We start from the raw sequence: 15,754 nt of genomic DNA on the forward strand, positions 1-15,754 counted from the left end.
GCCGGTTTGATTCTTCCTTAAGTGGTAGAGAAAGTCGGCATATAAAAACCAACTCCTCCTCCTCCTTTTCTTCCTTTTCTTCCTCTTCTTCTTCTACTACTACTACTACTACTACTGCTAATACTAATACTAATACTACTAGGAGCCAGTGGTGGTTGCCTGTTGGATTGTCTAGGGGAGAAGAAAGAGGGATAACCAGAACCGCTTCCTCCGCCTTTGGTGGCTGCTTGTATGCCAAGAAAAGGAAAAGGGGTGGATACGCCCAATGCCATTGGTGTGCCCCCACTCAGAAAGGGGGGGACAAGCTACGATCACAGCCACCGTACACTGGTCAGCCCTCTTCTGCTTCCTTCCTGTGACCGGGGATTCTGCTTTCCAAATGTTCCTGATTATGGGGAGGGATGTGTGAGTGCTTCCTCCATGTGTAGGTGCCATGATCATGAGACAGTGATTGTGCAGAGGCAGGAGGCATCCTTGTGCCTGCTCCCACTCGACTCGTGTTCAGTCACTGCGCAGAGGGGGTTGTGTGTAGAGGTCTCCTGATTTTCCAGAGACAGGGACCAGAAAGAAGGGACTGTGCCTGGGAAATTGGGACAGATAAAATGCATGGGTTTCTGAGCTGATGTTCTTTGTGCTTTGAGCGAAAGGAACCGAGCAGCATTCACTTGTCAGGCCCAAAGCGCACGCCAGATTATGCACAGCTTGTTTAGCTCCATTTTCTTCCAAAAAAGGAGACTTTTGTACTTAACCTAAGTTAGCAAAATAAAGATGTATTTGGCCTGGTCCTTTCCCAGAAACAAGCCCCATGCATGATTTTATCCATCGAGGACCGACTTCTGGTAAATCTCGTATAGTAACAGCACTCTGGAGAGTTCGCACGGTGTTTTGAAAAGACCTCAGTTGATAATTGATTTTCTAAAGCTCCCTTTCACAACTCTGGTTTCTAAATTTAGCTACAAAAATACAATTGTCTGGAAAGCGTTTTGGCTTGGTCCAAGTGGGAAGAAGTCCATCACGGCATCACGGTCCTTAAATCCGTGTGTGTGTGTATTTTCCTTCTCCTTTTGGTTGTTTCAGGGGTTCCTTTGTTGGTTCTTCTAGTTGGAGAGATTGATCAAAGGCGCTTGTATGCATGACCAAAGGTTTGTGAGCTAGATCACAAACTGCAGGGAAAGACGGTTTCAGGTGCGTAGAAGAGCAAGAATTGAGTCTAGTAGCACCTAGGGTAGGGGTTGTGGCTCAGAGAGCCAGTGTGGTGTAGTGGTTAAGAACAGTGGTTTGGAGCGGTGGACTCTAATCTGGAGAACCGGGTTTGATTCCCCACTCCTCCACATGAGCAATGGACTCTCATCTGGAGAACTGGGTTGGTTTCCCAACACCTACGCATGAAGCCAGCAGGGTGACCTTGGGCTAGTCACAGCTCTAATAGAGCTCTCTCCACCCCACCTACCTCACAAGGTGTTTGTTGTGGGGAGGGGAAGGGAAGGTGATTGTAAGCTGATTTGATTCGCATATAAAAACCAACTCTTCTTCTTCAGTGGTAGAGCATCTGCTTGGCATGCAGAAAGTCCCAGGTCAATCCCTGGCATCTCCAGTTAATGGGACTAGGGAAGCTGGTGACGTGAAAGACCTCTGCCTGAGACTCTGGAGAGCCACTGCTAGTCAGAGTAGACAGTACTGACTTTGATGGACCAAGGGTCTGATTCAGTATAAGGCAACTTCATATGAATTTCAATTAACCATGCCTGGCCTGGATAGCCCAGGCTAGCCCAATGTCGTCAGCTCTCAGAAGTAGGGTCGGCCCTGGCTAGTATTTGGATGGGAAGGCTCCAAGCACTACCAGGGTCATGACACAGAGGCAGGCAATGGCAAACCGCCTCTGAACCTCTCTTGCCTTGAAAACCCTATGGCGAAAAGTAGCTAACTCCAACAGTTGCACATGCTTATAGTCCAAAAGGAGCCCCGTGGTTCAGAGTGTTAAGCTGCAGTGCTGCAGTCGAAACCTCTGCTCACAACTTGAGTTCAATCCCGATGGAAGTCGGTTTCAGGTAGCCAGCTCAAGGTTGACTCGGCCTTCCATCCTTCCGAGGGCGGTAAAATGAGGACCCAGCTTGCTGGGGGTAAAGGGTAGATGACTGGGGAAGGCACTGGCAAACCACCCCATAAACAAAGTCTGCCTAGTAAACGTCGGGATGTGACGTCACCCCATGGGTCAGTAATGACCCGGTGCTTTCACAGGGGACTACCTTTACCTTTTTTTACCTATAGCTGTTCTGTTCTCTTTGCCCCCCTGACCTTAAAGGCACATATTCCTTCATATATTCTCTGTCCTCCCTCCAATGATTTAGATTAAAACCAGCTCAGATCCAAGGAGTGACCCCTCCGAGACCACATTAAATGCAATAACCTTTTGCCTCCTTCCTCATACGCTGTTAGGCACAGCTCCGCTAACCTCCCTCTGGTTTTGATTTTTTTTAACAAGCTTGTTATCTAGCCTCTGTATCCTAACCTTGATCCTCATCACTCACGGTCCCAGCCAAAGCTGTCAAAAGAAACTTTTCAAAGACTTCCTGAACATCTAAATAAATGAACAGATAGGCCGCCAAGTTTGGCTTGCTTGGCGCGAGACACTTTGAAGTTCTTGCGAGATGGTAAGAAGGCGCGGGGGAAGAAGAAGAGCTGGTTTTTATACCCTGATTTTCTCTACCTTTAAGGAGTCTCAACCTGGCTTACAATCACCTTCCTCTACCTTGTGAGGTAGGTGGGGCTGAGAGAGTTCGTAGAGAACTGTGACTAGCCCAAGGTTGTCCAGCAGGCTTCATGTGTAGGAGTGAGGAAATAATTCCAGTTCACCAGATTAGAGTCCACCGCTCATGTGGAAGAGTGGGGAATCAAGCCCAGTTTTCCAGATTAGAGTCCACCGGTCTTAACCAGTACACCACACTGGCCCCTAAAACATGACGGGTCAGATCCAGGCCGATTTTCCACTCAGTCTTGCCGAATTCCCCTTCTCATTGCAGCCCGGTCCTTCTCTCAAAAACCTCTGGCTTTTGCGCATGCTCTTTTCTGTGTTTAAAGTGGATCTCACCTTCCTCTTTCATTAGCAAAAAAGTTGGCTGGACCCAACCCGATGCTGATAACCATGGCAAATGATATAAGCCATAGTTCAGGATGAGCAAATATGTATGTCCCCCCGCCACTGTTTTTTGTTTGTCTGCAAAAGCTGTCGCCGTAAATGGTTTTTGGTTGGCCTGTTCCCATTGCTGGAACTGCGGATTCTCTGGTTCTTGTAAAACTGAACAGAAGCCCAGGAGTGCTTTAAAGACTCACAAAAAATTTATTCCAGCTTAAGGTTTCATGAGCCAATGCACACTTCATCTTGTAGGCATTTATTATACACATTGTATGGCTTTGATGCGTAGAACAGAAGAGCAGCTTGCAGTGCTGAATCAGACAAACAAATATTGGTGGTAATAGATGAGATCTGGGTGTCTTAATCGGCTTGGGTGGGGTGGAGGGACAGGGGCTCCCGCTCGGTTTTCAGCATTGTTCTACACATATTTACCTGGATTTTGCCAACTCCCGCAAATCTCAGAAATGCTTACTTACTAGGGCTGACCTCTTGTCTTACTTTTGGCCTCCGGTGGGAGGGTTAGGATTAAAGAACAAAAAGCGTGCGGGGTCAGAGAGGCAAACGCTGCGCCCAGCAGACAGGCAGCGGGGCAAAGAGCCTGTAAGCGACATACTTCGAAGTCAGCCTCGATGTCCTGATTCCAGCTCGTTTTTCAAAACGGCGACAAAATTGTTGGGGTGAACACGGGGTCCGAATAACATTTGCGGAGAGTGTTTCATAAATGCATCTCCGCCACATCCAAAAATAATAGGGCAGATATTTTTAGAGACCGAGTCACGGCTGCAGCTGTAGCACATCTGGAAAATATGTGCTCTCGGCGCGATGTACGATTGTGACACTTGCCGTTCTCCTGATTAGTTTCTTTTTAAGAAAACAAACTGGTGCTCGCACTGATAGAAAGAAGGCTACGAGCGGACAAGACTAGCTGCGCATGTGAATGAGGTTTTCCCAGTCCTGGCGAATGTGCTAAGAAAACCGGTGAAGTTGATCGGTAAACTAATCTCTGCTGTTCTCTGCGTCGGGACTGAACGTACCCAAAAAAACACCCCAATCTCATATAAGCAGAGATTTATGGTGCATTCATCTTGATTCAACGTGCACCCAACGGCTCAGAAATCCTCGCTCTTCAGTGCCCCAATGCTGCCCCCTTCAGGAGGTTGAAAGAATGCATAATATTCGCAATTTTCCATGCACCACTGGATTTTTATGGATCGTGTATTGTCATCATTATGAATGAAACTACCGTGATTGGTTCTGCTCCAGATTCTGCTGGCAGGGTGGTCAGTAGCAACTGCAGTCTCAGTTCGTGCTGGTGAAGACAATGAGGAAGATCCCTTGCCCAGCCAGTGAAACGAGATAGAAATGTACCTGTAGTTATTTACTGTATTCATAGGCCGCCTTTCTTGCTGAGATTTGAGGCAGACTACAAAGGGTAGAACAACGCTGTCAAACAGCTTGGAGATATCTAATAAGGCAGCGTGGTGCAGTGGTTAAGAGCAGTGGTTTGGAACGGTGGAGTCTGATCTGAAGATCTGTGTTTGATCCCCCACTCCTCCACATGAGCGGCGGACGCTAATCTGGTGAATTGGGTTGGTTCCCCACTCCTACGCACGAAGCCAGCTGGGTGACCTTGGGCTAGTCACAGCTCTCCCAGAGCTCTCTCAGCCCCACCTACTTCACAGGGTGTCTGTTGTGGGGAGGGGAAGGGAAAGGAAGGTGATTGTAAACCAGTTGGATTCTTCCTTAAGTGGTGGAGAAAGTTGACATATAAAAACCAACTCTTCTTCTTCTTCACAATGTATGACGAGGACTAGGATTACAAAAATTAGCAAGAATGGGGGGAAAGGATCAGACATGATATTTGGGAAACGGGATGCTGGATGGAGGAACTTCAGTAGGGCTTATTAAAATGGGACCATGTAAATACAGAGAAAATAGACCTATCGATTCTTATTAGCAGTGATAGCTAAATGGATCCTCCATTTCTGGTGACAGTATACCTCTGAATGCCAGGTATTAGAGGGCAACAACAAGGGAAGGCTATTGATTTCACTTCCCAGAATGATTGTGTTATCCATTACAGGAAATAGGATGTTGATCTAGGGTGGGGCCAACAAACTTGCTCCTGATCGTCTCTTCCATGTGACTGCACAAGATGGTTGTCTTTCCAGATTGGCTTTCATTGCAGTGAAACAGACGTCAGCGAAATAGGGTGTAAACTAACCAAAGCTGAGGACTTTGAAATCCTGCCGGGCTTAACTCTTACTGTGACATCAACAAGAACTTTGGGATGTCGAAGTATGAGCAATTTATATCAACCCCGCATTCTGTCTCTTTTTTCCTCCAGGTGTAAATACTGCGACAGATCATTCAGCATTTCCTCGAACCTCCAGCGCCACGTCCGAAACATACACAACAAGGAGAAGCCATTCAAATGCCACCTATGTAATCGGTGCTTCGGACAGCAGACCAATCTCGACCGGCATCTGAAGAAGCACGAACACGAAAATGTTCCAGGTGAATTGGGAAGGTTCATTGAATCATAGAGTTGGAAGGGGCCATACAGGCCATCCAGTCCAACCCCCTGCTCAATGCAGGATCAGCCTAGAGCATTTCTGCCAAGTGTTTGTCCAGCCACTGCTGCCTGGAATTTAGCCACAGCCAAAGTATTACCAGGATGATATGTGTGTCATAGAATGACACGTGTATTACGTATGTATACATTTTTGTATTAGAACCGTATGCAATCTATAAAGTCAAAAGTGAAAAACTGAAATGAGATGTACAAAGGAAAAACTGAATAGGGAAAACATTTTCTCTTCCCTGCTTATTTACAGGAAGGGAGTCTCTCTGACCAACGCTCTTGTTTCATCCTTATTTGACTGTGCAAATCCTAATACTTCCCTTTCTCCCGTTCCTTTCCCACAGTGAGCCAACACTCCGGGGTCATCACGAACCACCTCGGGACCAACGCTTCCTCTCCGACCTCAGAATCAGACAACCATGCACTTTTAGACGAGAAAGAGGACTCGTATTTCTCCGAGATCAGAAACTTTATTGCAAATAGCGAAATGAACCAATCGTCGGCTCTAGCGGATAAAAGGTACACAAGTTAGAAGCGAGAGCCGGTGTGGCATGATGGGTCGAACCGGAGGCCAGGAAGACCCAGATTCAAATCCCCATTAAATCACCTGGTGACCTTAGGCCAGTCACTCTCCCTTAACCTGACCTACCTCACCAGGTTGCTGTGATGATAAAAGGGAAGAAAGGAGAAGGGAGCCCCCTGGCACACTGTTTGAATAGGTTGATACTTGCACACAACTTATGCGGGAGACATATACAGCCCAGCATAAAAACTTAAGACAGTACCACCAGATGTTGGTGCGATTGCTAAAATATACAACCTATTACATGCCTAGTCGGTTGTATATTGCCTGTACATGTAAAAATATATTTGTAATGTGTGTGCACAATTTTATATGATTTAAATAGACCACTGAGGAAGGCCATATAGGCCGAAACGCATTTGGCTTGGGGTAACAGACATCAACCTTTAGAAATGCCATTGTGCTATTTTAACAGTTTTTAAATAATTTTAATTATTATATAGCACTTCTAATAAATTATATAGTTTCATTATTTATATATATATATATATATATATATATATATTTAATCCCACCCAACCTTGGGTAATGAACTTCTGTTTTCCAGTTTCGGTTCTATTCCCCTCTTTTTTCTTCTTCCCCCTGGAGGAAGAACCAAATAAAAAGGCAGTAAATAAATGACTGGCTCAAGGTCATATGCTGTGAGCTTTGGGGTGAGTGGAGATTTGAACTTCCTCTCCACAGGCCTAGGCTGGCATGCAAAGCACTAAACCACGCCGGCTCTCCACTAGGGTTGCCGACTTGCAAGTGGTGGCTGGAGGTCTCCCGCCTACCTGGAGGCTGGTAACCTTATACCCAAGGAGACATTCTCCAAGTTATCAAGTATACCCCCACACTTTACAGAAGAATGGTCCTTGAGAAATAAACACGCTCCTGAAAGCCAGAACATTTAGCCCTGACTCGCCCATCTCTCCCAAAATGACTCTCCGTAAGCGGTGGTTTGGAGCGGTGGACTCTGATCTGGAGAACCGGGTTTGATTCCCCACTCCTTCACATGAGCGGCAGAAGCTAATCTGGTGAACTGGATTGGTTTCCCCACTCCTCCACATGAAGCCAGCTGGGTGACCTTGGGCTAGTCACCGTTCTATTAAGAGTTCTCTCAGCCCTACCTACCCCACAGGGTGTCTGTGGTGGGGAGGGGAAGGGAAGGTGATTGAAAGCCGCTTTGATTCTCCCTTAAGTGGTAGAGAAAGTTGGTACATAAAAACCAACTCTTCTTCTTTCCTCTTCCACTTAAAGCCTGCACCACTTGTCCTTAGGTGAGCCTTCACTGTCAGCATGGTGTAGTGGTCAGACTAAGATCTGGGAGACCCAAGGATGAATCCCTGCTCTCCCAGGAAGCTTGCAAGGGAACCCTGGGATGGCACTCTCTCTCAGCCTAGCCTACCGCATAGAGTTAACATTGTGAGAATTGGATGGAAGAGGAAAGAATGATTTTGTAAGTCACTAACAGTGCAGTCTAGGGTTGCCAACCTCCAGTGGTGGCTGGAAATCTCCCACTATTACAACTGATCTCCAAGCGACAGAGATCCGTTCCCCTGGAGAAAAGGGTCGCTTTGGAAGGTGGACTCTGTGGCATTCTACTCCATTGAAGTCCCTCCCCTCTCCAAACCCCACCCTCCTCAGGCTCCACCTGCAAAATCTCCAGGTATTTCTCAACCTGGAGATGGCAACCCTACTCTCTACCAATAGCTCCCCCCCACACACACACACACACTTATTTGGAGAAATATATTTCATGTCTCCTTCCCACTGTTTTTTGGCAGCTTTGGCCAATTGCCTGAAAGAAAAATCCAGAAACCATGCTCAGTACAAAACCCCTTTTTTCTGTTCTGTGCATGCTTTCGAGTTTCCGTGTTTCAAACTGAAGTTAGAAAGGAAATCGGAAAACCGAGGCATCCTTTGGGAAATCAGGAAGATTTTGATACAAAATAAAGGTGTGATCTTTTAGCCAACTGGTATAATTGATTCTGGGTGAATCAAATTTGAAGCCCTTGGGTTCCACTTTTTTTTTAAAAAAGAAAGAAAACTTACAAGTAGCCCTTTTCAGTGTGTTTAAACTATGTGATAAGATGCAGGGCTCAAGGAAATTGTGTGTTTCCTACTCTTAATTTAAAAAAAAGAACCCTCTGTTTGTCTGAGGGATATTTAATCTGCCAATGAACTGAGAAAAAGAAACAAACAGGGACCTTTTTATATTGTGCATGCACGCTGTACAAATGTACAACGCCAGCTATAATTATGACTCTTCCATTCTGATGTTTCCAAATGCTGCGCAATATGAAATGGGCATTTATTTATTATTTTTGCACTGGGAATTCCATGTTTTGAGTGGCGCCAAAATGAGACAGAAATCAAGGTATTTCTGGTTATCCTTGTACAGGGTGGAATGCTTATTTTCTGCCTGAGATAACAGTGTTCTCAGCCAGTGCAGTGTGGTGGTTAAAGCGTAGGGTTGCCAACCTCCAGGTACTAGCCGAAGCTCTCCCGCTATTATAACTGATCTCCAGCCGATAGAGATCAGATCACCTGGAGAAAATGGCCGCTTTGGCAACTGGACTCTATGGCATTGAAGTCCCTCCCCTCCCCAAACCACGCCCTCCTTAGGCTCTGCCCCAAAAACTTCTCGCCGGTGGGGAAGAGGGACCTGGCAACCCTACTGAATGGGGATTTGAAGCAACTTCTCCCCAGTCTTAGGACAACTACTGACCCACAATCTGTTGTCTCTGCCACTGCAAGAGCAAACTGTTAGTCCACAGGTAAGGAGCCCCGTGGTGCAGAGTGTTAAGCTGCAGTACTGCAGTCCAAAGCTCTGCTCACGACCAGAGTTCGATCCCGACGGAAGTCGGTTTCAGGCAGCCGGCTCAAGGTTGACTCGGCCTTCCATCCTTCCGAGGTCGGTAAAATGAGGACCCAGCTTGCTGGGGGTAAAGGGAAGATGACTGGGGAAGGCACTGGCAAACCACCCCGCAAACATAGTCTGCCTAGTAAACGTCGGGATGTGACGTCACCCCATGGGTCAGGAATGACCCGGTGCTTGCACAGGGGACCTTTACCTTTTTAATATTGTTTGGTTTCACTGCCTGTCCCATGGCTTGCTTGCCTTTAACTCAAAGACAGAAAGGTTAAGAAGGAAGACCCACCCACCCCCTTCAGCACACCTACGGATGGTGCCTTCCCCACATTTGGGAGGGGGCTCTGGTCTACTTAATAGCCCTGCCTGGTATTTTCATACCCCCCTACCAGAGGTACAAGAAAGCACATATTAAAATATGCTTTCAGCCGGCTGCCATTTTGGCCACACACCCTCTTTAAAAGTTTAAAAAATAACTAAGGATATGTATGGATTTACAATTAAAATATGCTCGATATGAAGACTTGTGATGATATAGAGCCAAGGTTCCCAAACTGTGCTCCAAGGAGCACTTGGCACTCCGTGAAACATCTCCTAGTGCTCTGTGAAGAGATTGGAAAGAAAAATACAACGGACCTGGATGGCTCAGGCTAGCCTGATCTCGTCAGATCTCAGAAGCTAAGCAGGGTCAGCCCTGGTTAGTATTTGGATGGGAGACCACCGAGGAATACCAGGGTTGCTGTGGTGAGGAAGGCACTGGCAAACCACCTCTGTTAGTCTCTTGCCATGAAACCCCCCAAAAAGGGGTCGCCATAAGTCGGCTGCGACTTGACGGCACTTTACACACACACACAGTATATAGGTGCTAGGTGAAAATTCGTGCTCCGTGACGAATTTCTGTCCTAAAAAGTGCTTCGTGTCTCAAAAAGTTTGGGAACCTCTGATATAGAGCACTGAAATTTAAAGAAGCTGGTTAATAAGATGTAATGTTTTTTTAAAAAATAAGTAAGCTCCATGTAAACTGTAAGGTGATGATAATTGTCTATGTTTATGTGTTGTTATGTGATGTCATATTTGGCGGTTAGCTTATAAAAGAAATAAAGCTATTTAAAAAAAGACAGAAAGGAAATACAGGCAGAGGTGACCTTTCAGTGTTAGTTCAGCGCTTTCCATTTATAATCCCGTCCCACTCATCCTTCCTGGTCGCATCCCGTAGGCCTGAAATCCAGAATGTCGACGGCAACTCCCAGTGCCACGACCTTGCTAACGACAAAACGGAAGACGTGGACGAGGAAGAGGAAGAACTGGAAGAGGAAGACGACGACAGCCTGACAGGGAAATCGCAGGACGAGACGGCGTCTCCGACAACGGAGCCCCGAGGAGGGTATGAGGATGAGGAAGATGAAGAGGCCACATCCCTTACCATGAGTTTTGACCGCACCCGAAGGTAGGGGCGACTGCTTCCGTCGGTGGGGGGAAAGGCCGGCTTTCTCTGCCCCTCGTTGGCAAGGCATGGGGTGACCACGAATCATCCATTTGGCGCGGCTATTGCATCAACCCCAGAAATGCCATTTCCTTGCTAGTGAACATTGGTGGCAGGTAGTGCCACAGAACATTCGCTGACCTGTGCAAGCAGTGGGAAAACTTTAGATCTCTCCACGCATGTGTGGTACATCCAAGATCATTGGTGGTCAGTGGTGCCCTGCCCATGTCTTGGAGCATCTGAGGCCTCCCTGCACCTCTTCTGGTTTGGACAGTATCCAACCAGTTGCCCTCTGCCTTTGATATGTTCTGTGAACTGGGGAGAGTTACCGAGAGGGCGCTGTCCAAGTCAAGAGAGGTGCAGACTAAAGAACGACTCATAAGCATTCTGAACGATACCACTGAGAGCACGACAGTGCCTAGAAACCACAGCATTGCGTCAAATCCTGTTCCCTTGGATCCATGCATGGTTTCGATCCCCTGTGCCACCGTCACATTGGTGACAAAATCAGGTGGGTCACCAGAGTCAACAGAATTCCATTGCAGTGAGGGCAAATGAGAACAAGGGCAGTGAGGGCAAAGAAGAGGGAAACGGTGCAGAGAAGGAACAGAATTTGCACGGCAGCAGAATCTCAAAGATAACATAAAACACGGTAAGTAATTCCTGCTTGGCCTACAACGTGATACGACAGCAGAAGTGATAACATCATACTAGAAGAGTGGAGAATTCTCCACAGACACATATTCTCGCCCCTTTGTTGTTACCTGTCTGTCACATTTTTATCCTGCCCTTCCTCCAGAGACGATGGGGGTTCTCTTCTCTTCTTTCATCCTCACAACAACCCTGTGAGAAAGGCCAGGATGAAACAAGATGATTGCTTAGAGCCTCCCTGGGAGCTTGATGGCTGAGGAGGGATTGCCCTCCCAGGTCCGAATCCAACACTCTAACCATTTTACCATCCTAGCCCTTATAGTGCTTATTAATGCCATTTATTGCAACCAGAATAGTATGTTTAAGGTTGCCTTGATGTCACACCATAATCACATGGAATAGTCAGCTGATAATCATGTGGAAAAATCTCCAGGGAGAGTCCTCCGAATGACTCTCTCAGCAGCAGCCCCCAAAGCAAATGCCAGCAAGGCTGAACATCTGTCATAGGGCTTGTGATCTGAGCTCGTACAGCCACCCTTCCCATGCTTCATTCTGTCCCTTGTGTTATGTGTAAAGTCGCTTGTCTGCCTGTGGATCGTCTTGTGTGTCTCCCCCTTTCTCGTGTCCTGCATGTGGCTTCTGGCAGCGCCAGGGCATGTGCATGTCTGCTCTGAGTTCGGCAACCCTCGCCTTGGCCATATTTGTGAACCGTCAGACGCGCTAACAGGTCAACCCCTTCCCTCCCCTCCTGGTCATTGGTACAGGTGTATTGAGGAGGACGAAGCCGGCTTGTTAGATTTGGAGCAGATGCCGCATTTTGGGAAGGGGATGGATCTACGCAAAGCATCCGAGGAATCTTTTGAAGTTAAAGATGTGTATAATCCCACCTTAGACTCTGAGGCAATTAAACAGACTCTGTACAGGCAGGCTAAAAATCAGGTAGGTGTACCTTGGGACTTTTCTTTAGCTACCCTCCAGCAGTTCTACGGGATTAGCCAACTTGCTTTCTGTCCGCATAAAGCTAGGATTCTCAAGATCAGGGCCCACTGCGGTAATCTAGCAGCCCAGTGGTGGTGGGGAACTAGACAGAGTGTTTTCATCCAGTTTTACAGATTTGAGTTTTGCCCTTTCTATACTCATAAGAGATGGGCTGTGTTTGGATGTCTTAATAAACCATGGTTTATAAATCACTGTTTGATCAAACCCTGGTTAGCTCTGATGTTACAGATGTCACAATAAACTGAGGTTTATAAACCGTGGTTGGATCAAACCCTGGTGAGTTCTGATGTCCAAATGCAGTTGGTCCAACCAACTGGGGCTTGTTGAGTGCTGCCAAACTGAGATTTCAAACTAGGGTTTGCAGTTGATTTATTAACCGCAGTTCATACTACTTTTTTGTGGTTTGTTGTGACATCTACGTTCACAAATTGCAAATTAAATGAAGTATACGCCCCCTGCAGCAACCATTTTCCTGGCCAAATAGGAAAATCCGGGAGGTGATTTAAAAATATCCAACAGCATGTGAATCCAGCCTGGAATTTATTAGGTACCTCTGGTAGACAAATCGGAATTTGTTGCCACAAACCACAGTTTAAACAAACCATGGTTTATTTTGAATGCAGCCCTGATAGATAAGCAGCTCTGGTGTATCGACACTCCCATCATATGCTGGTTTTATATCTGCTTAACTATCATGGCTTCCCCTGAAGAACCCTGGGAATTGTAAACTGGCGAGGATTCTGAGACTTCTTTGTGGAAGATCCTTAATCTAAGCCACTAAAAGCCCAGTGCTTTCTGGAAAGGAGTCCCTATTAAAATTAGTTTACGTTTGCAGTACAGATAAGCCCTGGAGGGGAGCATAACTGCCAAACATTACAGGTGCACCAACCTAGGAAGGACTCTGGTTTTCAACTTCTTTTGCCGTTCAAGAGAGAGTTCATTTCCTGTTTCCATGCATGCCTCAGTCTTTGTTGTCTTTTTACTAATACGCTGAAATCGTACTAATTATTTATGGACATTGTGTTATCTGTTGCTTTTCCTGTAGTGCCGGGCTTGTCCTGATGAGAGAATTTTGTGTAACAAACACTCACACACGTGCCATTGTGGGACAATAATATATTGGTGCAGGCAGCAAAACTGGGGAGAAGGATGAGGGAGATAAATGTTTTCTGTTTGAATGTTCACTTGGGAGATCTCTGAATGCCACCCCAGAGATGAAACAAATTTGTCTCTCATTGTGGGTTGGAAATCCTCCCATCAGATTGTGTCAGATCGCATGGTTAGTATTTGGCTTGCTTATGGGGATGGGGACATTTTCCCTACAAGTACCGTTCTTCTATATGAGGCATATGCAGAAGGGTTTTGATTTATGCTTCACATGCGGAAGGTCCCACACTCAGTTCTTAGCATCTGCACCCAAAGAATCTCTGGCAGCAGATGCTGCCAATCAGAGCAGATAACACTGAGCTAGGGGACCAATAGCCTGACTCAGTATAAGGCAACTTCACACATTCATGTATCATACTGAATCAAACTTATGGTCTTGGTCAGTGATGCCCAACATGGGATCTTGCAAGCCTTTGGGTTGCGATTTATGTATTTATTTATCAGATAGGAATCTGATACATTACTGCCCTCTAACCTATGCTGTGCTTTCTTCTTTATCCAATAGGCTTATGCAATGATGTTATCCCTTTCCGAGAACACCCCCCTCCATCCCTCTTCCCAGAACTCTCTGGACGCTTGGTTGAACATGGCAGGAGCAGCTTCGGGGTCGGGGGGCTTCAACTCCGTCGGTCACCTCTGAGAGGTTCGAGGAGGCACCTGGCCACAATACCAGCGAGGAGACGGAGGTAACCCCCCCCCCCCGAAGGCCTCTTGGACACTCTAGGAAGCGGGGAAACTCACCAGAAGGCCTCCCGGGCTTTCCCGCCAGGAGAACAAAAACCCATCACAGACAAGTTGCCTCTCATCTTCGACTTTGTCGAAACCGCCAACCTCAGCCGCCCTGGGACCCCGCCCTCTCCGAAGCGTAGCCCAGATCACGAGCGAATGACTTCCTGCATGGGAAATCACAGGTGCACTTGTTGTTAGCAAATCAAAGACTGTCCCTTCTCCCGTTACGGACCGTATTGCTGAGCCAGCAAAAAACCTACTTGTAAAGAAACGAACATAAACTTGAAGTCCTTTGTTCCTCATATCCAGTTCTACTTAAGAAGACGACGATGACTTTCCGGGCCAGGTCTATTTTGATGAAGTCACTGGATTTCCACTGAGATTAGGACATTGTTGATGTTCCTCTGCTTCACCTCCCCCCTTCTCCAATTTGTACAACTGGTGTCAAATCCTATTCCTTCGGATCCATGTACGTATGTAGTGTGAACCCTTCTTATGATGCCTTGGCGTGGTCAAGAACAGCCTCTGAACATACATTCCCCATGGTGGGTCGCTTTCCCGGTAGCTCAAGTTCATGGTTCTTTATGTCACCGCATATCCCCCCCCCCCATAGCCTTGTGCCTATATCCCACCCATTGTCATTTTTCTTAGCGGAAGGTCTTTGGTACAGAGTCTGTTCTGAACAAGGAAGCCATCAAGACTGTGTTAGAAAACCCATTTTACAACCTGGTGTTATGCGCTCCCCCCTGCCCAAGATTTACTTATACTAGAAAATAATCCGTAAGGCCAGGGGGACCTTCGTCTCTCTCCTGTTGTGTGGCCGCGATGATTCCTATATAGCTGAAAGCAGAAATGGTTCTAGAAAAGGGCATTGCTAAAAAGGAAAATTAGGTCCCCCTGAGAAAGGGACCCGGTTTAGGAATTTTCAGGTCCTCTCTCAAAAGATGATGTCGCTGTTAACCGAGTTAGATAATTGGTCCCGCTAGCTTGGTATTCTCTGGCTAGCAATGGCTCTCCAGGGACTCAGGCAGAGAGAGGCCTTCCCTGTTTCTTGAGGTCCTTTAACTGGAGATATCAGGGACTGAACCTGGGACTTTTTGCACACAAAGCAGAGGCTGTCTGCCACAGAGCCAACCGTGCCTCCCCGGCCCATGAAATTTTGCAAAAACCACCAAAACCTTCTCTGCTCTCCTCAGAATTTCTTGGACGTTTCAGCTCAGCAGGACTTTGCCAATTCGCCTCAGAATTTCACCTGTGGTGAAAGGTTGGTGGTCATTCTAGCACAGGTGCATGTGTACTGACCAACTACAGGCTGCTGTGTTTTTTTGTGAATTTTGGGGTTGGTCTTTGGATATGCCACCAATCTGATGTTGAAGTTTGGGTGTCAACCACAAGAGAAAACTGCAGAGTTTTCCTTTGCAGATGGGCTAAAGGGGTCTCTCTTGGGTGCCTTCCACTTAAACCCAGTGGGTGTTTGATACCAGAAGTGATGATCAGATAGTTTCATGGTTGACAGCTCTTAACTCACAAAGAGCTGGCTTAGAAATTGGGCTGTTTTGTGTGTAATAAGG

At 46.8% G+C, this 15,754-nt stretch overlaps 1 protein-coding gene across 3 annotated transcripts in view; it reads left to right on the top strand.

Annotated features, from left to right (window-relative positions):
* PRDM16 (PR/SET domain 16) overlaps positions 1–14,106 on the top strand; it is a 410,575-nt gene extending 396,469 nt beyond the window's left edge. For 2 of the 3 annotated variants that reach the window (XM_056865303.1, XM_056865304.1), the window contains exons 13-17: positions 5,481–5,650; positions 6,062–6,236; positions 10,371–10,601; positions 12,053–12,227; positions 13,960–14,106. In XM_056865303.1, coding sequence (XP_056721281.1) covers positions 5,481–5,650; positions 6,062–6,236; positions 10,371–10,601; positions 12,053–12,227; positions 13,960–14,094 — 886 coding nt within the window. In that variant the 3' untranslated portion in view covers positions 14,095–14,106. The remainder of the gene's footprint in view (positions 1–5,480; positions 5,651–6,061; positions 6,237–10,370; positions 10,602–12,052; positions 12,228–13,959) is intronic. The other variant, XM_056865305.1, reaches the window with a different exon arrangement.
* Positions 14,107–15,754: the final 1,648 nt, after the last annotated feature.

This window comes from Euleptes europaea, chromosome 19, assembly GCF_029931775.1.
Source record: "Euleptes europaea isolate rEulEur1 chromosome 19, rEulEur1.hap1, whole genome shotgun sequence".
Taxonomy (NCBI): Eukaryota; Metazoa; Chordata; class Lepidosauria; order Squamata; family Sphaerodactylidae; genus Euleptes; species Euleptes europaea.